General features: G+C 34.1%; 1 protein-coding gene across 50 annotated transcripts in view; it reads left to right on the forward strand.

Annotated features, from left to right (window-relative positions):
* Positions 1–26,252, forward strand: part of RIMS2 (regulating synaptic membrane exocytosis 2) — a 748,462-nt gene that overhangs the window by 600,252 nt on the left and 121,958 nt on the right. The window contains exon 29 of one of the 50 annotated variants that reach the window (XM_058443878.1): positions 23,134–23,220. The exons of the other annotated variants lie outside the window; for them this stretch is intronic. Coding sequence (XP_058299861.1) covers positions 23,134–23,137 — 4 coding nt within the window. The 3' untranslated portion in view covers positions 23,138–23,220. Of the gene's footprint in view, positions 1–23,133; positions 23,221–26,252 lie in introns of those variants that run through there. 50 annotated transcript variants of the gene reach the window in all.

The raw sequence follows: 26,252 nt of genomic DNA on the forward strand, positions 1-26,252 counted from the left end.
GAAAAAATAAGTTAAACTCTTTCAGCCTTATATAAGGCAGAACAGCATTGTCAAAAGAAAATCTATAATTTCTTGCTGCCTCTAACCATTAAAAAGTCTTTTTCTGAATTAATAGCTTAAGAACATATTTGAGAATATGTTTTTCTTATCCTTGATCCAAACCAAGCATAAGGTTTTTAAATTATAAAAAAAATACAGTAATTAAAACATTACATATTATTTTGCACATGAGTCTCATGGGTTCTCTTGTTTAGTCTTTTTATTTTATTTATTTATTTTCTTATTTTATTATTATACTTTAGGTTTTAGGGTACATGTGCACAATGTGCAGGTTTGTTACATATGTATCCATGTGCCCTGTTGGTTTGCTGCACCCATTAACTCATCATTTAGCATTAGGTATATTTCCTAATGCTGTCCCTCCCTACTCCCCCCACCCCACAACAGTCCCCGGAGTGTGATGTTCCCCTTCCTGTGTCCATGAGTTCTCATTGTTCAGTTCCCACCTATGAGTGAGAATATGCGGTGTTTGGTTTTTTGTCCCTGCGATAGTTTACTGAGAATGATGTTTTCCAGTTTCATCCATGTCCCTACAAAGGACATGAACTCATCATTTTTTATGGCTGCATAGTATTCCATGGTGTATATGTGCCACATTTTCTTAATCCAGTCTATTGTTGTTGGACATTTGGGTTGGTTCCAAGTCTTTGCTATTGTGAATAGTGCCGCAATAAACATACGTGTGCATGTGTCTTTATAGCAGCGTGATTTATAGCCCTTTGGGTATATACCCAGTAATGGGATGGCTGGGTCAAATGGTATTTCTAGTTCTAGATCCCTGAGAAATCGCCACACTGACTTCCACAATGGTTGAACTAGTTGACAGTCCCACCAACAATATAAAAGTGTTCCTATTTCTCCACATCCTCTCCAGCACCTGTTGTTTCCTGACTTTTTAATGATGGCCATTCTAACTGGTGTGAGATGGTATCTCATTGTGGTTTTGATTTACATTTCTCTGATGGCCAGTGATGATGAGCATTTTTTCATGTGTTTTTTGGCTGCATAAATGTCTTCTTTTGAGAAGTGTCTGTTCATGTCCTTTGCCCACTTTTTGATGGGGTTGTTTGTTTTTTTCTTGTAAATTTGTTTGAGTTCATTGTAGATTCTGGATATTAGCCCTTTGTCAGATGAGTATGTTGCAAAAATTTTCTCCCATTCTGTAGGTTGCCTGTTCACTCTGATGGTAGTTTCTTTTGCTGTGCAGAAGCTCTTTAGTTTAATGAGATCCCATTTGTCAATTTTGGCTTTTGTTGCCATTGCTTTTGGTGTTTTAGACATGAAGTCCTTGCCCACGCCTATGTCCTGAATGGTATTGCCTAGGTTTTCTTCTAGGGTGTTTAGTCTTTTTAAAACATTCCAGCTATGTGAATCTGAGAAGGCCTTTAGCTAAAATCAGTCAACAAGGTAAGAATATGAGGTATGAATATTTAGAAATATAAAATTGAATCTTTTAAATCAGTGCTTTTCAAGTGTATTTTCAGAAAGTTAATCCCCTACAGTGATGCTTTAAAAAAATTATTCCACTATCAAATAAATTTGGGAACTACTACACATACAGTCCTTCTCATCAAGATTCATAGCATACCTGAACACTCTGAGAAGCACTATAATAAAGTTGTATTTAAACCAGCATTTTCCAAACTTTGTTTATGGTGGAACTATTTTAGTGTAATATTTTCAATCATTCAGGGAATGTGCTTAAAACTCATTGACATGCTTTAATTTTCCATTTCAAACTTTGGCGTCTATTCTCTCATTAAAAATAAATATTTTTATTCTTGTTGAGTTTAAGCATAAAATTATGGTACAAAATATGGGGTTGTCTAGAAAAAACTCACTGTAGGGATTGATATTATCTCTAAAGAAGCTGACAGGTGGAACTAGGAAATGAATTGTAAAATCAAGTAAGGATTAACAAATCCAGTAAAGAGGAAAAATGTTATCCAAGGAATACAAGATGAGATTTATCTCTCAAGCAATGACTAATAGAGGGAATATAAAAATAGTTTATATAGTTCAATAAATATTATGAGAATTGATCATTTTTGCTGACTTCCCAACTATATTTTAAAAATTCAGTCTGTCTATTGTTTGGGGAATCACTTCAAACAAAGCAATTAAGCTACAGTATAAAGAGATGGAATTGACAAGTGGCCCATTTTCTTTTTTTGTGTTTGTTTGTTTGTTTTTGAGACGGAGTCTCACTCTGTCGCCCAGGCTGGAGTGCAGTGCTGTGATCTCAGCTCACTGCAACCTCTGCCTCACAGGTTCAAGTGATTCTCCTGCCTCAGCCTCTCCAGTAGCTGGGACTACAGGTGCCTGCCACCACGTCTGGCTACCTTTTGTATTTTTAGTAGAGATGGGGTTTCACCGTATTGGCCAGGATGGTCTCCATCTCTTGACCTCGTGATCCACCTGCCTCAGCCTCCCAAACTGCTGGGATTACAGGCATGAGCCACCGTGCCCGGCCTCCCATTGGCTATCTGTCTGTCTTTTTCTATGCTTCCAACAATATGTTGGCTTGGAACCATTAGCTGTAATAAAGGAGATTACAGCTCTAGAACCCCCTTTTATGTCATATATACATGTGTGCATGCATGCATATGTGTGTCTATGTATACATGTGTATATACCATGCTGTAATCTAGCACATGCTTAGAAGACTCTCTCCCAGTTTCCCTCTTTGTGAATTGCTCTGTCCTATTCTTGCCCTAATGTCTGTTTATTTCTCTCCTTCTCATTTTCATTTCCAGGTTGGTTTTACATTGTTATTTAATGATTATGAGTCCATTATTCCCATATCTAATATTTCAACACATCATTAAATTTTCCTATTTCTACTATTAATTGGAATATACCCTCTTCATTAAAAGAATTAATTTTACATATTACACAAAATGAGCAAATTCTCTTATATTTGTCAAATAAAATATTCAAGGTCGATCAATGTAATAACGAGTGAATGTTATAAGGAGATATTTAGAGACTTCTGTTAAGATAAAATATTGCTACCTCATTTCCTGTTATACTTTCAGAGTCTTCACCTTTTATTTTAATCATGATTTTAACAAATAATAATGTTAATATCTCATTTGTAGGGTGCTTTTCTGGCTAAAAACTGATTTTATAGCTCATGCATATGTAATATATGTATATATTTATGTATAACATATGGCATTCCTATACTGTATAGATTATTTCTATATAATATCTACATACATATATGATATATACATACATATATGTATGTATCATGTGATGTTAACAGTAACCTTGAGAGACTGACAGACCAGATTTTATTATTTACATTCTGAGATGAGGATTCTCCTGGTTTAAGATTCTGTTGCTGCTCCAACTAAATAAATTTAGAATTTAGGTTCAATCTGTATAAATGATTATAACTACAAAAGAAAAAGAACTTGTGTTTCAGGCATGCTTCTTTCAGAGAACAATATTTAGGGCATGCTGAAATTTTAGGTTCATGGGAGCAAAGTCTTCATCTGTTCTGAGCACTGCTGTATCCCCAGTGCCTAGAACACTGCCTAGCACAGCATAGGTCCTCAGCAAATACCTGTTGAAGAATGAATGAGTCCCTATTTCAATCGTTTTTAAAACTGCTGTTTTTCATTAAAACTACTGAACTCAGACAATAAATGAGAAAGATAATTCTAAAAATCAAATTTTAAATATCAAAGTATTAGGTAAAATTCAGTGCCCTTTTCATTAATCCTTTAATTGTTATGAAATATAATCATCATATTCCTTTTGTTCATACTTTTCTGCTAATGATTCATTCATAAAATTGTAACATAGTCCTTCTCTTTCATAATTAGATTATAATATCCAGAAAACCGTAGGCCATCATTGGAAAGGACTTTAGAAGTTAACTATCTAGTACCCTGAACTAAACTAGGACTCTTCTTATATCAGTGGTTCTCAAATCAGGCTCATAAACAAAACACTGGGGGAGCTTTTTAAAAACATAAATTTTCTGGCCTTGACATGAGAATTCTATTCCAGTTTGTATCGAAATATGATGAATACTCTAACGCTATACGATATAACCAATAGTTGATTGTCCAATCTGCTTGAACAATTCAGAGCCCTCTACCTTATGAGACAGTTCATATTCTTGGACATTTGTAATTATTATAAAGATTTTTCCCAATTGGGCCAAATCCTACCTGCCTATAACTTCTTTAAAGGAGGCTACTCTTTACTTGGGAGGTGATTACAAAGATATTAATTTTAAAATTATCTTTTAATTGAGCATATATCTTACACATTTCTGTATTTATGATATGTTTCACAGTTTTTAAAACATGAAAACAGGATTGGAAGAAAGAATTGCATCAGAGACTATCATTTTGGAATTGACTCTAGTTATGCTTTAACCCACTGACTATATATATAAAGTAACTAGTGGATTACATGCATACACACACATATACATATATGTACTATATACATACATATAACATGTACATATAGTTCGACTTTTATTAGTATAATTCTTCACTTTTTCATAAAGCTTTTATGCTCCAGCCCTAGACTGCTGATCCCAAATTGTTTTTTTCAAATAGAACAGACTACTCCCCCTATCAAATTTTGTTGAGTGCCACAAAAAGATATGTAAACAATTCAGTGATTTTTTTAAATCCAGTTTTCAGTCTTTCTACCACATTATAAGGTTAGATAATGGATTAATGGCATACAAAAAAAAACCACAAATAAGGAAAATATCTTTTCATAATCTATTTTGTAGATATTTTCTTTTAATGTGGCTTGAATAGTTAAATTGAATACATTTAGATAATTAAAGACCTGAATTTGTCTCTGACAAATAAATTGTTCTGATATTAGAATTCCTAATTTTTGTCAATGTTACTTGAACTGAAAAGTAATTTTCATGTTCTCCAAATGTGTTTAAAATACTTTTACTGTTATTTTAAAATTATTATTTACCCTTAAGATAAAAAACACCTAAGAGAAATTCTATTTTGGCATTTTAAATAATATTCATTTCTGCATTAAGGGTTTGTCATGTTCTGTTTATATCTGCATTTCACTTGCTGTATACTAGTTGTTTCTCGATTTGTGGTTATTACACAATTTGGTATTAAATCAGTACATCATGCATTCATCTTGTATTGAAAGGTTGGTTTGCCTTTAGTGCAATTTAAAAACATTGTCAGTTTGTTGTTACTGTATGGAAACACAGAAAAAAGGAAGATGACAGATAAAGAAGAGAACAAAAAGATGTTGAAAGGATTAGGTACTATTCTTTTCCTTAAGGAATATATAAATTATACTATAAAGCATTTTATTAATCTTTTCATTGTATTAAATAACATTAGTAGTATTTAAACCCATTAGAAATTTGTTCATAAATGTTAATCATTAATATTCCTGTTAGCCAAAGTGAGATTCTAGGAACTACATCACTGACTTTGAAAAATTTGGCAATTGCCTTTTTTTTGTATTGATGGATTAGATATCCATGTCTTAATTATTAGCATAGTTGCTGCAGAAATGACAGATTAAAATATCAATATGCTTACAGTATTTTAATTCAATTTTTATAATCATTTAAGCTTTTCATCTACATTAATGTATAAGTTTTAATAACTAAATTTTTCATTTTTGAGCTTTAATAACTTTTCAAGCTTACATTGAAGGATTGCAAATATTTAACTCTAATGAATATAAGAACACTTGCAAGTCAATATTTCTTTGTAAATTGAAAATAACTAGATGCATTGTCTCAGAATATTACTGCATAATAGTTTATAATAATTATTCTGTAGTAACAAAATGTAAGAGTACTGATCTGAAGCTAAGATTATAAATGTATTTCAATTTGCATTCAATTTATTATAAACCCTAAAATGAAATGTTAATAATGCTGATTAAATTCTTAAACTTTCAGCAAAATAAATTGCATAGGAATAACAGCTGCCTTTCGCTTTTTCAAATTTCAGAAATAGTTGTCTACAATGAGGCGTTTTGTTCATTAAGTCTAGTTTCTTCAGTGCTAGCTTGACAATAGCATGCTTGATGTCTTTACTGAATCACTAAATATTTATGGTTCTAGTGTTTGCATACTTATAATGAGAATTACATGCAATAAAACGATCTTTGAAATGGTTCAATGAGGAGGGAAGGATTTTTTTTGCCATTTATTATAAACTAAATCTTTAATTATTTTTAACAATATGGAAACACTTGCTTAGTAAATCTGGCATCAGCCAACTAGAAGTAAACTGACTAGAATTTTTAATAACCATGTTTTACCAGAAATAGGAAAGTGAACATAGAAACTGCCTACATCAAGATAACAGATTTCTTCTTAAGGCAACTTTCACAGAATTTTCTCCAGACCATATTACATTTAATTTCCTGGGACTCCTACAATTACAGTGATATAATAGTGGTCTGGGGAACTCAAACTTAAAGGCCTAAAGGGGCCAAGCAGGTAATATAAGTGATTGAAGTAAGTCAGGCTTAAGAACTTGGTAGTGTTGGGAATGGTGGTGAGCTGGAGAATGTATGCACCCATTAAAGGGGGAAAGTGCTGTTCCTCTTAAGCTAGTTATTGACATGCAGCAGTATTAACAGATCTGCTGTTTCAGGAGATCAGAAACCCTAATTCTTATGTTACCTTTGTAAACAACTCTTTTGGCCAAAGAGAGTATATCAGTGGGCCAGATCTAATGGATGGGCCACCAGTTTGCAGCTACAGTAGTAATTGTTGGAATGATGATCCTCAATGACAAAAATTTCCAAACAATCAAAAAGGGAATAAATCATGTTCTTCATTTTGTTATTTTTAAGTCAGAAACTGCTCATATGTTTTAGAACAGTCTCTAGTAATATGAATAAAAGTTAACCAGAAGATTGCATTTCTAAAGTATTCCTGTTAATGAAGGTTTGGTGGTTATAATTTCACTGTACTCATGTGTGTACATGTATGTGTTAAAAGCAAACTCTGGCTCTGCCTCATTTTTCTCAGATAACAAGCAAAATAATAGGATGTTCTACAAATTGTGTAGAATACTATTAATCCATAGTATTTCACAGGTATGGAAAGAAATGTAATGGATTTTAAGTCTCCAGAAGTAGAGCTAATTACACAAATGTTAAATATGTATAAATAAATTATCTTGCCCCATGTGGAAATTATATTTTCTATTTTTTATAATATGACCACCTAGATTAAGGAGAAATTAAATTAAGCTTTATTGATATTGCTAGAAAATGGAAAACAGTTAAATCTGTTCTGAAATGGTTTTAATAAAAGCAACTCTTTAAAAATGCAAAATTATATTATTGATTGGTTTAGGATTTACATTTGTATGAAGTGAGTTAGGCTGAGTTTTATACCTTCAGCTAGTAGTTTTAAAACTTGGGAGATACTATAAAATTTACCATGAAAATGATCGTTTCAATTTTGTTTTTAAACCTGATAAAATCTGTCTGAAACCAAAAGAGCGTGACATGATTATATTTATAAGAATAATTTGGAAAGGTAGATAAGATGTCCTTAAAAAAACATATTTCTTTATCAGTCTAACTTAACTATAAATGGTAATTATAATATACTTCTCAGATTTGTTTTTTAATGATAAAAAGCTTTTCTTATATCACGCTAAGTATAATAAAGTACATGTTGCATGAATTTGGAATAATTCTGCATACACTGAGTAACATCAATAACTATTCATTGGAAATCTGTTGACAGCTTTGTCATTCTTTTTTTCTGATCTAGTAGCTCATAAATTTATTTGTATAAGATTAATTCAGTTTTGTTTAAAATTTATCACACTTGGTGGGCCCAGTGACACTCACCTATAATCCCAGCCAATCAGGAAACTGAGGCAGGAGGATCACTGGAACCCAAGAGTTTGAGTCCAGTGTGGGCAACACAGCAAAATCCCCATCTCAAAATAAAACAAAACAAAATTTATCACTTTGTATATATTAATAGTTTTAATTATGTCAATAATATAGCTGAGCACAGTGTGTATTTTAGCATGTACTTCTGTAAGTTTTGGATATCTTATAATCTAATGTATTCACACAGGACTATAGTTTTAAGGTAATGGACTTTAAAATTTATATAAGAATATATACCTTTGAAATAAATTTCCTTTTATTTTTTAATAGAAGCAAGGTCTTGCTCTGCCCCCCAGGCTGTAGCACAGTAGTACTACCATAGCTCACTGCAGCCTCAAACTCCTGTGCTTGTGCCACCATGCCTGGCTAACTTTTAAATATTTTATAGTGATGGTATCTCTCTCTGTTTTCCAGGCTGGTCTTGAAATCCTGGCCTCAAGCAATCCCCCCTTCCTGGGCCTCCCAAAGTGCTGGGATTACAGGCATGACCTACCACACCTAGCCAAAAATTTATCTTTAAAATTTTCCAGGGAATGTAATTGTGGGCAAAATAATCTTTACATTTTCTATTTCTTTATATGGAGTATTGTCTTCTGCTTTATTTTATCAAAGAAACCATCTTAATGTATATATTTGGGAAATGTTGTCTTATTTCTTCTAGTACTTAGTTCTGACATGGTATCTACATAGTCTTATTAAAAATTTAGTTGTCCTTGGGCTGCCTAATATCTGTATATATTTAAGTATTTAAATGAATAACTTAAGGGAATTCTTAAGCATTGAATTGATTTCTTATTAGTGAGATTTATGTTATGATTACACAGATTGTTTAGAATCCTATCAAGAACTTAAATGGAACTGGACAACAGTTCTGGACAGAATATGAACTTCTATTGGCATTGACAACTGAATATTTCAGCACTGCAAACAAATTATGAGAAGGGAGTAAAAATACTTCCAATAAGTAACAAAGTTCCTCATGATGATACAAGAGTTTCCTTTTTTAACCCTATTTTACCTGTTTATTATAATAGATAAAATATGAAAATTTTAGAATATTTTATATAGTGTAAGATATCCTTATTACATAAAGGAAGAACTTATAAGAAGTTTATAAGAATTTCTTAGGCAAAAACTCAATACCAAAGATTCTCCCAACTTCCAGTTGATAATTACCAAAATTATTGGGGTTTTTTGTTTTTTTGGTTTTTTTTTGAGACAGGGTCTTGCTCTGTCGCCCAGGCTGGAGTGTAGTGGCGCAATCTCAGCTCACTGCAGCCTCCGTCTCCCAGGTTCAAGCAATTCTCCGGCCTCCCAGGATTACAAGTCCAAGTGATTCAGCCTTCCAGGATTACAGGCGTGTGCCAGTTCGTATTTTTAGTGGAGACGGGGTTTCACCATGTTGGCCAGGCTGGTCTCGAACTTCTGGCCTCAGGTGATCTGCCTGTCTCAGCCTCCCAAAGTGCTGGGATTATAGCCATGAGCCACCGGGCCAGACCAAAATTCTTAAGTTTTCATGGTGTTTTAGTCATCTCAGGCTGCTATAACAAATCGACTGGGTGGTTTAAAAAAGAGAAATTTATTTTTCACGGTTCTGGGAGGCTTGTGCCAGTATTGTGGGATTCTGGTGAAAGCACTCTTCCTAGTTTGTAGATGGCTGTCTTTTCGTTGTGTCTTCACGTGGCAGAAATCAGAGAGAGGGAAAGCAAGGTCTTTCTTGCCCCTTCTAATAGGAGCAGTAATCCCATCATGAGGGCTCCACCCTTATGATCTAATTACCTCCCAAAGGGCTCATCTCCAGACACTGTCACATTGGGGATTTATGGTATCAAGAGGAATTTTCGAGGGACACAAATGTTCAGCATATGTGTCCGGGCACGGACACGTACAAATTTAGGCCGAGCGTGGTGGCTCAGGCCTGTAACCTCGGCACTTTGAGAGGCCAAGGCGGGCGGATCATGAGGTCAAGAGATCAACACCATCCTAGCCAACGTGGTAAACCCCGTCTCTACTTAAAAAAAAAAAAAAAAAAAATCAAAAATTAGCTGGGCTTGGTGGCGTGTGCCTGTAGTCCCAGCTACTCAGGAGGCTGAGGCAGGAGAATCGCTTGAACCCAGGCTGCAGAAGTTGGCAGTGAGCCGAGATCACGCCATTGCACTCCAGCCTGGCAACAGAGCAAGACTCCATCTCAAAAAACAAAACAAACAAAAAAAAAAACCATAATTTATCGTACTTTAGGCTTTAGGCATGCTATAAATCTGGGTTTATATATATGGCAGTTAAGGAAAAATGCTTAGCAAAATACATTTTGCCCGTAAGATTGAAGAGTAAACATTTTCAAACTTAAAAATGTCACCGTATTGTCTTATTCATAAGATAAAAGTAAGATTTTCTGAATGTTAAAATTATTATTTTTAAATCGAAAAATATGGTATATTATTTTGCTTACTTTTAAATTTGGTTTCTGAGTATTCTCTCTGAAATAAAATTATAGTACAAATAAAGCCTGTCTTCTTTAATAGTGTATTGTCAACTTCTACCCAACAGGGTCTGTGAATCAAGTACTACCAGGCTGACGCTCCGTGAGGGCCAATTTACTATTCTTGCCTATCATATTGCTGCAGTCTCACTCAAAATAAAAGCCATGGTAACTGAAAAATTACACTAGAACCTTCAAAAGGGACACATCTTGTTGCTTGAACAGCAAATGAAAATGCATGTATTAATAAAAGATTATTTTAGAGCTCCATTTGTACTTAAGGACAGTAAGCTACTGTATTTTTAGACAAATGTAGGGCACATTGTGAAAACACAGAGTTACTGTCCAATAAGTTTTTTAGCATATTTCCTTATGGTGTAATAGAGACAGCACTGAATTGCATAGATTCTAATTTCATCTTGACTCTTAGCCCTCTGTGAAATCTGGGGCAAGTATTTTCATTTCTTTGGGCTTCAGTTTTCTCACTCATGTAGAGAGCAAACCAGATGATCTTCAAGTCTCTTCACTCATAAAACATTTAAAATCATCATAATGTTAACATTTAAGTAGCATTTAATGTAAACATTTAACATTTAAAATCCAAAGAATATGAGCTAGATCATAATTTGTAACTTAGAAAAGTGAATACTTAATGCTTTTTATCCAAAAATGATATTATTATTGAATTATATTATTATTTGAACAATCTATTTAATTCCTAACATTAGTCATTGGCAATTTCTTGAAAAAGTGCCTAGTAACCTTTTCCTCTGTTTTTCTTTCACCGTTGAATAGTTTTCAGGTATATTTCTAGACTGTGATGTTTGTGACTGTAGGTTAGTAATTTCGATGTCCATCAACCAGAAATAGTAATTCATTCTCCTCAGAAGTGTGTATTGCCTTAGATTAAATAAGTAACCTGTTAGCAAAAAAAGTTAAAGGATATTTTTATTCATTATTTTGGTTCATTTTATAATACACAGTGTATGATCAAATTAAGTGATGATTTTTAACTAAAACTTCTTAGACAAGTTTTCTGGGGAAAAAAATGATCTTACAACAGGCAGCAACTTAGAGTATTATAAACTAAGATACAAATAAGAGGATAAAAAAGGAAAAAAATCAGAAGTATCACATTATTCCCTATCAAGACATAGCCAATTAATTTCATTGTCTTTGGGGTGAGAGCATTGCTTATAGGAATTTTTCTAAAAGATCCAGTTCTTTCCCTCTAGTCACCAATCCTGAAAGAAATAAACATGGAGATTAGCTAACTACTGTCTCACCTTAGCAGTATTTTACAAGAAAGTGAGCTAATTAACCTCTTTCTTTCTTTCCTTCCTTCTTCCCACACCATCTCTTCTCTTTCCTTCTTTCTCTCTCTTTTTTTTTCTAACCATTTTTCTAGCTGCTACACATAGGCAATTATGGTACTTCATGTTGAGATACTGAAATACATGAAAACTAGTTGTTGCCTTAAGAAGGTCAAGGCTAGTGGAGGACATGGACATTTAAATAATTATAATACAGTTATAATCACTGCTATTATAAAGATATATTCAATTGTTGAATATTCCAAAGTGATATATATTAAATAACTACTAATTCCATATTTTCATTGAGTAACGAAGTGCAAATAGATAGGAAAGAATCTGGAGAGATACCACTTAAACCACGGTGGAACAGAGGATTTTTAAATACATTAAGGCAGAAGTTCTGAGACATGAATTTACATCCCTAATTCTGCCATATCCTAGCATGTGGTATATCATCTCAGACAATTACCTTTTTCTTAATGGTAATATTTTGTCATGATCAGACTGTTACTATTAATCTAAATATTAATTTTAATTTGGTTTCAGTAAGGTTCCAGACTAAAGCAAAAGCAAGAAAGGGATAAGAAAGGAAAAAATACAAGACTATTACAAAGTATGTGTAAATAGGTTTTGGTATTTGATTGAGTTACTTCGCTCATTTATTTAATAAATATCTATTGAGTGCTTATTAAGTGCCAGGCCCTATTCTAGAGGCTTTTAATAAAATAATGGCTGGGCACAGTGGCTCTAGCCTGTAATCCCAGCACTTTGGGAGGCCGAGACGGGAGGATCACTTGAGGTCAGGAGTTTGAGACCAGCCTGACCAACATGGTGAAACTTCATCTCTACTAAAAATACAAAAATTAGCCGGGCATGGTGGCACACGCCTGTAATCCCAGCACTTGGGAGACTGAGGCAGGAGAATCACTTGAATCTGGAAGGCGGAGGTTGCAGTGAGCGTAGATCACGCCGTTGCACTCCAACCTGGGCAACAAGAGTGAGACTCCATCTCAAAAAAATAAATAAAAATAAAATAAAATAAATAATAAAGTAATGAACTAACACACAAAATCCCTGTCATCATGGAGTTTATATTCTGATGTGGGGACTGACAAAGAAGTGCAAAATATTGTGTATAAGATGATAATAGTAGAGAAGGGTGACAGTGTGTGTCAGTCAGAGGAGATGGAAGCATTGCCTCACTTCCCAGAAAGGAGAATGTGGATTTAAATCCCAGAAGTATGTGGAGATTTTTTTTTTTTTTGGTATGTGGAGATATAAGAGTTCTGAGCTTTGTGGGTGATTGAAATTAACAGGGATAAAGGAGATATATAATGAGATTCGCACTGGTAATCTGAAAGCCGATGTTAGATGTGAAGCTGTAAGTGCTAGAGTTAGGGTAGGAGTTCGTTTTTACCTGGAGCATGCAGAGTTCTAGGGCTTAGTTCCCTCAAACATATAGGGCTGGAGGGGTGATCTTACACAAAGCAGTTCAAATTCAGGGTTCCCTCTTGACCTGAACATAGGAAGCAAAGGGAAAGAAAGAAATAGCAATGACATCAGTGCCCCTATTTTGGGTAACTGTGACTACTGAAAGAAAATGGGATGTCAAGAGGGTTAGGAGTTTTGAGTGGATGAAGAGTACAAGATTTTAGAAATTTTGAATTTTCATATAAGGCCTGAAATTGGCCTGAAGCTAATTGGAGAATGGATCTGCATATTTCTATTTAGATTCATACTTAATCTGGTGAAAGGAAATGATAACAATCTATGTTATCACTGAAATAGGTATTAACTTCATGTTTAACTTCAGCTTTTAAAATAATGGTAATTTTAAAAGACATTAATTATTCCATCTTCAGATTATTTTAAACTATTAACTCTTCAAATGTTTACATTTTCTATTACACTATATACTTTCTGAATAGAGTACTTGACAATCAACAAGTTATCTTTCTTTTCAGAATCCCAAGAAATATGATTCTAAAGAAAGTTTTATTGTATTGCTGAATAAAGAATGTATGATTTACCAAATGATGCTATATTTTAATATCTTAGTTTTCAATGTGCTAAAGTCATTGCATTGTTGCCATGTTATTTTTATATAATATAATTTCCAAAAAATGCTGAATGCATTAGACTGAAGTCAAATGACATTTTTAGACAAAGAAAATTTGCATTTGAAAATGGAAGTGTGGAGATTTTTGCCATTTTAAGAGAGATATTTAATTATTGTTTATAAAATATGGTATGCTAACTTTCACTCAATATGTATATATTTTTATTTTACTTTATGTGTAGAGGAAATGATCTTACGATATTTAAACAACTCTAAAAAGCATTTCTAATTATTATAGGAAATAATTCTGAAAAGTCTGAATCATCTGTGTCTTTTATTATGTAGAATGCACTAGTTCATTCTACATAGGCAGGAGTTTCCTCCATTAAAAAAAATTAAAACCTTTAAGTATGAAATTTTACAGTAGTTGTAAGAATCAATGAGTATGACAGATATTATTTACACTAAATTTTTGATTATGTGCATCAATGGGGACAGGAGGCTGATACAACAGTAGACTTTTTTTAGAAATAGCATTTGATATGCAAAGTAGATTTTTCTGTTATTTCTTAAATATGTTCCATGTAGTAATAGGACATGGCCAAATGTAAAACATTGGTAGATTACAAAAATAATACAAATGGTGATTAACTAGTATTTTTAAACCAATTTAAACATATAGGCCTGATAATGCTTTAAATTATTTTCAAAGCTCAAAATGCAAATGGGCAAATGTTTAAAATGCACCGTAATACAAAATTACTTCAAATCTTATAGGAAAATAAGAGAATAGTAAAGTCAGAAAGTTAATAAGATGCAGAATAAAGTTAAATCAGCTAATTTCCAAATAAAATTTCTGTACACCAACACATGAAAAAATTCTAAAGTGGATTTTCTTATACTGTCTGCCATGTGCAATAAAGCAAAGCTCAATAAAATAAAGTATGCCTATATGTGGAATCAACAACAAAAGTGGACCTGTGCAATTGTACCAACTGCTATACTGAAAATAACATCTTGGTATTTTTTAATTTAAAAGCAGCCGGTGCAAATTTTTTTTTAATTTAAAGATATGCAATCGTGTCTATATATGAGAGAAAAACAAAACTTTATTTCTTAAATACTTCTTAAGTGTATGGTAATCAGAATGACACAAAGAAGCCAATATGGTTCTAGATATACTAAGAACTAACTGAAAATAAGGCAGAACATATTTAACCAAAAAGGAAAATGTGAATAGCTGGAGCTGGAGAAACCTAGTATTATCTATTATCTGCTTTCTGCTTGCCAGTGGACTTAGAAATATAACCATAAAATCTTCTCTAAGCACAGGAAAGGCAAAACTAACAAAGTGAGATTAAAAATATATCACTTGGTTAGATGATGAGTTAGTGAGTTCATTTTGCCTCTTCTCACTCGATGTCACTTTTTGTTAGCCTCTACCAGGGTTCTCAAATGGTTTCTGTCACTTGCAATAGAATCGCGAGAGAAATCTCAAAATAAAATATCTGGCCCTCATGCCAAAAGTATCTTACTAGAATTCCTGAAGCTAAGACCACAGACTGTATTCTTGAAAAGCTCTTCAAGTGGTTGTGAATACTAAAATTTGAGAACTATTTTTCTAATTAATTTAGAAATTGTATACTTCATATGCTCTTCCAATTGGACAATGTAATTCAAGGGCAAAATTTAGTGCTTGGCTTTTTGCCCAGATGCCTTGGAGAATGTCCAGCTTTATGGAATTTTCACCAAAAGCTTTGCCAAAAGAGAAGCAGACCTGTCCAACCTGCAATAAAAGGAGCTGAAGGCCAATGCTGACAATCAGCATTCTGTGATTTGTCAGTTTGCCTTATAGAGAACAAGGAGCACTTTGATTTAATGGTCGTGTCTATAAATGTTTTATCATTAAATATGAAAAACAAGAAGACAAAGCAGAAAAAAATAGATCAAATAATAGTGAGTGGGGAGTAGCTGCAGCAGGAGGCAGTGGAGGTGGTAAGCAGCAAACTACCACCCAGAAAAGAGAATCAGCGGTAAAGACTAAAATCCAAACAGTATATAGAATTGTGTTGTGCTGCCCGTGGTAAAGGACTATGTCTGCATACATATAAATCAGGATGTCTAGACCATGTTCTCTCTGAGTTATTGTAGCTGAATAGAAAGTAAGTGTCTCTATGTTCTGGTCAAGTTAAAAGTCTAAACACTTTTAAATGACAATTGACTGAGCAATATGTATTTTAAGAAAGTTTCGCTTCAAGAGAGACAGCACAAACGCTAGGGCCATGTTGCTTTTGTTGCAGCCCTTATTCGAACACCTTCCTCAAGTTTTATGATTTCTCAGTTTTCTCATCTTTAATCTGGATAATCATAGTACTTATATCAGATTCTTTATGAGGTTTAAATTAGTGCATGTAAACTACTTAGAATAATGCCTAGTACATAATAAATGGTTATCTTTATCATTGGTACTATTCAAACTAAGAGACAAAATTAAAGAGCTTGAGTAAAATGTTAGCAAATCATAAAGCTTTAGAAGGATGTCGTGGCATTATGAATAACATCTCTATTACTACAGGAGATATCTTAAATGATCCTATAGAATAATTTTTTTAAAATTGATATGTTAATGATGACCAACTTATACCATGATATTCTATCAGTAAATCAGGTGTCTCCAGTTTGAAAACAAATAAGAATTGACTACCTGTTCTTAAATGTATGGTATTTTTGGTGACAAAAAATTATTATTCTAAAACCTTTCAAAAGGTCACACATATTTAACTACTCAAAAACTGCAAGCTAAATCTAATTTTTATATTTGCGGGGAAAGTTTTCAGAGCCCCAAAATAGTTGATGAATAAATGAATAGCTGTTGATTCCTGAAGGTCTCTTCCAATTTTATGAGAAGTGAAGTTGTAATAAGAGGCTTATCTTTGCTGGCCGCCTTTGTGTTTACAAAGTTTCTCCTCCTCAGAAGCAAAGTTTAGTGTTGGCTGACTTAGGTTTCTTGTGATTGAGGCTAGCAGGTGGACTAGATCAGTGACTCCCCAACCTTTTTGGCACCAGGGACCAGTTTCATGGAAGAAACCAGTTTTATGTCTTACTGTGGTTGAGAAAAAGCAAGTCTAATTTTATTTACTTAATGAACATTAATAAAAGTATGGAAGCTGAGAGACTATTGTCAAAACGCAAAATAAAAGGTTGGCCAATCAAAAAACAAGCAAACATGTATAAATGGAAAAATAGTTTTTTTACTGGGTTCTCTTACCTTTTTTGCAACCGTAGTGAAACAATTTTCAAACTCACTTGGGGATATCAAAACTTTTCAACTTTTAGATAATAAATAGTGCCAGCTAAATCAAGTGATAGATACAATCTGATTTTAAATATAACCTATGGGGTAATAAAATGCATTGGGGTTTTGCTGATGGGGCCTAAGTCCTCCAATATAGTACAGTACTCAAGCAAATGGTCTCTAGAACCATTTGGTTAAATTGGCTTTACATTAGAACCACACATCGGCTTGTGACCTTCCCAAATATTCAGTTTCTTCAACAGCAAAATATGAATAATTACCTAACTTAAAGAATGTTAGAAATGTGGAATGAGATTTTTAAAATATGTGAGTGCTTGTAACACAATGCCTACCATGGGGTAAGCTTTCAATACATGTTAGACAAAGTTAGAAGCTGTTGTTTTTATGGAGTGGAATCAAGATACTTTGAATGAAACTGAAAAGTAGCACATTGATGGCATTAGTAAAAATTATTTTTTAAAAAGGCAAGAAGTAAACTTTTATAAAGCTGCTTTGGTCTTTTATTTCCTTAGTACTTTTCAAAATAGAAAAATCCCTGCAAATACACTTGCCTCGAGAGCTAAGGGATTAAAGAGGAATGGCAAGTTTTCAAGCTAGTTTTCATCAGTGCTACCTTAAGGCTAGTGCCCATTCAGCTCAAAGTTCTAAATTTTCTGAAACTCAGAATAATAAATAATGTTTATAATTATTATCCTTTTAGCAAGAAAAAGTTAAATTATTTCAGTGGTTTTTGTAAAATGCAGGAAAATATATAATACCCTACTTTTACATTTTAGTTAAGTATCAACTCTCTAGAATATTCACTTTTTTCAGGTTAGAGTTTTCCATAAGTATGCCTGCTTTTGGCTATTCTAAAATAAAATACCCTAAATTATCTTATTCTAAAAGAAAACCTTGGCCACTTAACAGCTGTACTTGTTTTAATTTAAGTTATAATTACATCAGAAGTGACCTAAGGATTCACAAAAAAGGATAAAACTTGAAGCAAAACCATTAATTCAGCAAACATCTCTTGAGTCTTACCCATCTGGGCTCAATTCCAATCGATGTTCGGCCCAGAGCTGGTTCCTAGTAAGAGTTCACTATATTGGAAGAGTGAATGAATAGGCAAATCAATGAATGAATAGCAAGTGTTGTATATAGCTTTGTGTTAAGAGTGCAGACTCTGGAACCAGACAGTTGGGTTTGAATCCTGGCTCTCCCACTTAACGTCTTGTGTTAACATGTAACCTTGGATGAGTTACTTAGCTTCGCTGTGCCCACTTTTCTCATTTATGTAATTATGATGATAATAATACTTCCTCATTGGATTGTTTGAGGATTAAGTTAAAACTAGCAAAGCACTTATAACAATACCACATAGTAAACAGTGATAAATGGTTGCAAAAAATAAAAATAAAAAAGAAATAGAAATATAACTTTTGCCCTCAAAGACAAAACTTATACATGAAATGCTGGTACTTAAAATCATGTACTACTAATTTAACATTACTGGGAATAAATACCAGCTTGGTAACTCATCTGTTGCCACCTGATACTGACTCTGCCAAAAAGCAGCATCTCATTTCCCAAATGCAGGTCACAGGGGATTTGCATCTAATCTGGAGTAACACTCAAGAATTGCTTAATCAGAGTATATCTTAACTCATGTAGCCTAAGGTTCTATAAACAACAAATAAATTTTTATCATATTAAATGACATTAAGCCACTCAATTGAAACAGCTGAAACAGGGAGTTTCTTCTGAGGCAATTTGAAATGATAGCTAATTCATTGTATCTAGGGAGATCACCAAATCCGCTAATTTTAGAAGTGGGAATGATCTAGCACTAAATTTAAATTCTTCCCAGTCACTATCTGATCCACATGGTCATACAGCCAACATGGGCAAGAATGAGTATGTCCAGTTTTGGGATGGTGGAGTATTTATAAATTCCTCTGTGCTGATTTGTTGGATATTTGATCAAACAATTGCCAAAGGCCTTTACAAGAGTAATACATTTTAAATAAATAATGAGTTTTACTTTCTAAACTTTGAGGAATTAAGATACATAAAAATAATCTATCTCGGCCAGGCCCAGTGGCTCATGCCTGTAATCCCAGCACTTTGGGAGGCCGAGGTGGGTGGATCACCTGAGGTCAGGAGTTCGAAACCAGCCTGACCAACATGGAGAAACCCCATCTCTACTAAAAATACAAAATTAGCTGGGCGTGGTGGCACATGCCTGTAATCCCAGCTACTAGGGAGGTTGAGGCAGGAGAATCACTTGAACCTGGGAGGCAGAGGTTGCGCTGAGCCAAGATTGCGCCATTGCACTCCAGCCTGGGCAACAAGAGCAAAACTCCATCTCAAAAAAATAAAAAATAAAAATCCTATCTCTTACATAACGAAATAAATAGTAATATTTGTTTAACTCCCAGCTGTGCCCCATTTCATTAAATTTTTGTTTTCTTCGGTATGCTAGACTGAATTTAAATTAAAAAGTAGTTACACCTGTTTTAAATAGAGTGGCTAAATATCTTTTACATTTGCAAGAGGAAAAAAATATATTTGTTGTTTATAGAATCTTGGGCTCAGTGCGCTAAGATGTGACCTAATTTGCAATTTCTGAATGTTATTCTAGACTAGATGTAAAAATAATTTCTTCCTTCAATTATGCCTTACATCTTGACTTTAAAAGTGGCTGAAGAATAAAGTGGTACATTTTAGACTAAATTGTTTATATGAAGGGACAAAAGTGAGACTTAAGATTTTATGGCCAGGCACAACGGCTTATGCCTGTAATCCCAACATTTTGAGAGTGTGAGGCAGGATAGATCCCTTGAGCCCAGAAGTTCCAGACCAGCCTGGGCAACATAGCGAGACCTTGTCTCTATTAAAACTTAAAAAAAAAAAAAATAGCCACGTGTGGCAGTGCAAGCCTATAGGTCTAGCTACATAGTGGCTGAGGCAGAAGGATCACTTGAGCAAAGGAGTTTGAGGTTACAATCAGCCCTAACAATACAACTACACTCCGGCCTGGGAACAAGCAAGACCCTGTCTCAAAGAAATAAATAAGATTTTATAACAAATCAATAAAAACATTTCTTGACATCCCGCTGTAGGCGTTAATTGTCTGCACATTGTTGAGAGTATAATCTAAACATAACCTGTGGTTCCTGGAAGATGGAAGGATTAGCTTAAGTGGAAGAAGGAGGAAGCTGTGCCAGATAAGGTGATGCATTCTGTATTATCATAGAAGCAAAAATGGGTTCATCATCAGACAACAGCTTGGCCTACATAGAACTGAGGACTGTTGTGAAACATACAGATGGCAGATATTTGTGTGATTTCTTCATTTCTTACTGGAAATTCTTTATTATTTGATGTCTTTACCATTCACTTAGCACTTGCCATGTTTTGCCTTGGGGTTGTTTGTCTTTATGCTTCATCTAGCAATCTAAGTTATAAGTGACTTTGGAACAAATGTTGTGTCTTGTATTTCTTTTTAATTAGCATAGCATTGACTCCAGTGCCTTATACATAGTAGATGTACAAATAATATATGTTAATTGGTTGACATCTATATATTTCTAAAACATTTATTAGGAAGATTTACTTTATCATCAGCAAATATTTATTGAATACCTAAATGATTTACAAACGTTTCTAAATGCAGCTTGAATATTAGTATGTAACTATCATTACATGACTAGAAGTTTTCATTCAAATAGTAAATTTATTGAATTAATTTATTCAATAAATTCTTTCTTTAGAGCTATTAAGTTCCATGTATCAGGTAGTAGGCTGCTGAAGTAACACAGACAAAATATCCAAATGCCATGAGGGCAGACAATTGCAATAGAAGAATTTCCATAATGGATATATAGTAAGATCCTGAGAAAACACTGTAATTGATAACCAAAAATTCATTATGTCAGATGCAATGTGGAAATACTAGGTTCATGTAATGATCTGGGTGAACCTGTACACCGAGCAGTCCTGCTGCATAACCGCTGCCCAGATTCCAGCTACAATTTGACTCCACCTGGTGGCAGTTTTCTACTCTAGTAAAAATACCCAAAATGAAAATGATTCTGAATCCTGTAGCTGACTGAAAATTTAGCATAGTGGCAGAAGTCCAGGTACCTCTTTCTTGGTTTCCCAAGCCTATGGAAGAGGATTGGGGGACCTACTTTCCATCTCCCTGTTTCTCAAAATGGGCTTGGGAGCCTTGCCATCCTCACCACATCCCCCTCCTAGGAGATGAGAATTTTAACCCACCAATTTGCCAACAGGTGCTTAGGCGGAAGATGAGAGCAAATTGGCAAAAGTGTTATCTAATTTCACATTACTGAGGAAAATGTTATTTCAAAGTTTTTCTGTATATACAGTTGGCATAAAAGAAAGCACATCAAAGTTATCCAAGCTGGGGGATGGAGATTAGGTAAGACTTCACAGAGGAACTCTTATTCAAGCAGAGACTTAGTAAACCAAGTGGCCATATGCAAGAATGGTATTTATGAAAGAGAAAAAAGCAGATGTCAAGGCACATAAAACTGAAATTATGCAGGTATTTCAGATAACTATATATAGTTATGAATTTCTAGAGCATTTAGTTTGAGAGGGAAAAGAGAAGGAGGTGAAGTCAATGTTAGACATAGGTCAGAGCATTACTCATTTTGTAGGCCATGCAATGGAGCTTCTGTTTTATTCTATAGATGAAGGAGTCATTAAAGAAATTCTCTCAATAATTTTATCTATAAAATATTACTATAAACATATCTTTCTCATCCATAAAATAGACATTATAGTATAATAGTGCCTACTTCACAGAGTTGTGTAAGTTAAAGAGAAAATGTGTGAAGTATTTTGCATAGAGTCCAGCATAGATTATTATGTAAGTGGTAGCTATTGGTATTGTTATTAATATTACTATAATTAATGATTGGAGTGGGCAAGGCTAGAGGCAGAGATAGGAAACTAAACCAACCTAAACTTGCTGATTGGTTGGATAGAGAGAGTAAGGATAAGAGAACACATGCCTTAAATTTCTTGGATTCTGATCTGGGCAGTTAGATGGATGATGATGTCTGTCAGGTAGTCTGAGGAGAAAATATATATGAATGCATGCATATGTTAATTAATACATTATTTAAAGTAAATATGTTATATTTGATGATACATAGACAATCTGGAATAATCAACTAATAATCACTTCATCCATTCACATGCATATGAAAATGGAATTGAGTTGGGTTTCTTTACCCTTAGAAAAGATGGTAAGTGGTTGGAAGCAATCATGCAGTTATTACTCTAGGAGGTGAGTGATACATTAAGCTAAAAACAATATTTTAAATTTGTGGAGGAGAGAAAATTGAATCTTTCAAAAAGGAAAATAATGGTGAATAAAGGGAAAGGCAAGAGAGAAAAACATACGCACAGTGGATGGCAACTAAATTTGACCGAGGCAGGAACTGAGGATTGGGGTTTATTGGGGAATATTTCTGGCAAATACCTTTATGTAAATTGGATTGATTTAAAACCAAAGAGAGTGATTTACATTTAATAATACAAGCACTATAGAATTTTGAAAAGAAGTAACTAATGGGATCCAATTGCCATTTTTATGTTATTATTGTGATTATGAAAGAATGTATGGAAGATGAGAGGATAAAAGTAAAGATTCTAATTCTTAATTGCATCTGTAATTTTCCAAATTCATAAAATACATATTTTCTGTTTCTGTTACAATCAAATGCATATACACATTCAAATAATTTTGAAAGTTATTCATTTTCCTTTTCTTATTTTGTATGTTAACGTAATTAGAACTAAGATAAATGCATTTTAGAGTATTTGTTATTTTCGTGGATGGAATATTCATGTTCTTTATTACTCTAAGCTTATTAATCATTATTTTAAAATTCTGCTTTGCAGACTTTCTTTTTGGGTCATTTCAGAATTTGTCTTTTGTAACAGAATTATATTATGTTCCATAATGTCTATTTCATTAAATTTACAGTTGAAGAACTGAGGTCAGAGAAATCAATATCATATGTCTCAGTGTATATGCTGTATACGCTATCTAGAGCTAACGTTGGAACTCCAGTCTCATGAGCCTAGGTACTTATTACCTAAATTTGCTAATCATTTAAAAGCATAGAACTACCTTTTAATAGGCCAAATACTTGAATTTCCAACCGTTTTTCTGACCTGCTATATTATAGGAGGGAATGAAAGCAAAAATGTTGACCAGGTAGACAGAGATAAAATAAACCTCTGATGGTAGGTGTTATAAAATTCCTGACTAAGGGATATAGGAGGACAGATAAGCACAATTACCACAGCGTATCATACCTGTATGGTAAGGCAGAGTAACAGCTACATGCAGACAGTTTTTACAGGTCTGAAAGAATTGAGCAAAACAAAAGGAGTGACCTGAATGTTGTTTACTAAACATCAAATGAAGACTTAGTATTTTTTCACATGGCGTGTAGTTTGTATTATGTAAGTCTCTGCCAGCAATTCTCAAAATGTGCTTGCTGGCTCTGCGCCATCAGCATCACCTGGGAATTTGTTAGAAATGCAGTTTTCAGGTATCACCCCATACCTAATGAACCAAAAACTTTGTGTTTTAACAAGCTCTCCAGGTAATTCTGATGCAGGTTAAAGTGTGGCAACCCCTGCTCTAAGCTAAGGGGAATTCATATTCATCTTATACTACTAGTAAAGTTGGTAACTAAAAACTTAAGTTTTTAGTGTCAGACTGCTGGGTTCAAATACTAGCAATGAAACCTTCAGCAAACTTCATAACCTTTCTGCCCTTCACGTTCCACATCTGTATTTGTACCATTTTAAGTGGGGTACGTAACATGTGAAGGTGCTGAGTTGGAAAAGAGCTTGACATTTTTGAGAAATTTAGAAAAGGCCACTATGGCTAAAGAGTTGTTTACAAAGACAAATTCCATGACATTTAGGTGAAAGAGAAAGGCAGAGACCAGATCTCCAAAATCCTGTAGGACCCTATTAGAGAAGAGAGTGGGTTCCTGAGGTCCTGTGGAGGAATTGATTTTTCCAAGGAGAAGGGACACTTTTTGTTATAGGCACAAGAAAGAGAGGATAGGGTGCAGAACAATTAGGTTTATAGACTGGTATTTGGAAGATAAGGGAATTCCTTCTGATATTTTATATTTTACGGATTTTGGATTTTTCCCAAGTACAATGAGAAGACACTGAAGAATTTTAGTAGCAGACTGCCATAAAATGATTTGTATTTTAGAAAAATCACGTGGCTTCTATGTGGAGAATGAGTTGTAGCTGGAACATAAGCATGTAGGATGCTGTTGCAGTAAAGTAGAGAGTGGCATGGATTTGAATGGTCAAAGGCTGGATGGGGAGAAGTGGAAGGATATGTAATGTATTTTAGAGATAGAATCTGTAAGACTTAGTGATAGATTAGGTGTGGGGATGAAGGAAAGGGGGAAATAAGGGGGAAATAAAGGGTGCCTCTGGATTTTTACCTTCAGCAACTAGGTAAATTGTTATACTCTTTACTGAAATAAGGAACACTGAAGAAGGAATATGTTTGAGAGAAAAGATTAAATTCAATTTGGAACACATCAAATCTGTGATATTCTGTGTAACATCTGAGTGCTTGTTACAAGTAGGCAACTGGGTAGATAGTTCTGAAGTTCAGAAAGAAGCTCAGCCTACTAACTTAAATTTGGAGATTATGTATGTTTACAAATAATCATTAATATATGATACATATGTATCATATGAGGAGACCTCAAAAAGTTTGTGAAAAAATGGAATTAAAAGGTAAAAATTTTAAAAAATAAATGTTATTTCTCAACATAAGCCCCAGCAAATTCAAGATACTTTGGGGCCAGGCACAGTGGCTCACGCCTGTAATTCCAGCACTTTGAGAGGCCAAGGTGGGTGGATCATTTGAGGTCAGGAGTTCAAGACCAGCTTGACCAAAATGGTGAGACCCCGTCTCTACTAAAAATACAAAAATTGGCCGAGCATGGTATTGAGCGCCTACAATCCCAGCTACTTGGGAGGCTGAGGTAGGAGAATTGCTTGAACCCGGGAGGTGGAGCTTGCCATGAGCCGAGATTGTGCCACTGCACTCCAGCCAGGGTGACAGAGCGAGACTTCATCTCAAAAAAAAAAAAAAAAAAAAAAAAAAAAGTCAATTGAAAGCTCTGCTTTTGTCTGCAGGTAATCTGAATCCAACAGGTTTGGCACCCATTGAGTGCAAAGTTTACTCAATTTTAATTTTTCAGTCAGAATTGTGTAAGCTGAACCAATTGAGATGTCTATGGTGTTGGCTATTGTTTGTGCTATTAATTGTTGATCCTCTTTGATTAGGGCACAAATAAGATTAATTTTTTCCTCACAAATTGATGTGGATGGTCTACCACTGGGGGCTTCATCTTGAACATATCATCCTGTCCATTCTTAAAACAAGTTATCCATTTGTAAACTGCTGATTTCTTTGAGGCATTGTCCCCATAAACTTTTCATAAAATATTAGTGATTTCACCATTCTTCTACCCAAACTTCATCCTAAATTTGTTGTTCTTACTTCAATTTAAGCAGAATTTATATTGCTCTGACAGGGGATCTTTTCAAATGGATGTCTTATCCTTCTTAGTACCTCAAAATAGATCCTGTTCTATAACAAGTTAGTATGAGCTTATTTTTGGTGCAAAAAAAAATTTGAAATTCATGAAGTTTTTTTCATAATATGAATTTTCCATTAATTTTTGAAAACTTCGTGTATATGGTATAAGGGAATTTCGTCTGATAGTGTCTATTTTCTCTATGAAATGTAAGGAGAAGTCTGCAGAGAGGAAAGCAGAAGGTGAGAGGTTTGAATAGCATGAAGAAGGTAGGTATGCACTCCTTATTGTATGAGTGGGGAGAACATGTATGCTGTAATTTTGAGGCCAATGACAGTAAACTATAGTGGAGCAACTGTACTCCACTGAATTTTTTTCAAGAATGCTGATATGGGCCAGGCATGGTGGTTTGTGCCTGTAATCCCAGCACTTTGGGAGGCCAAGGCCTGCAGATGGCTCAAGCCCAGAAGTAGTTAAGACCAGCCTAGGGAACTTGGCCAAACTTGATCTC

This window comes from Hylobates moloch, unplaced genomic scaffold (assembly GCF_009828535.3).
Source record: "Hylobates moloch isolate HMO894 unplaced genomic scaffold, HMol_V3 SCAFFOLD_9, whole genome shotgun sequence".
NCBI lineage: Eukaryota > Metazoa > Chordata > Mammalia > Primates > Hylobatidae > Hylobates > Hylobates moloch.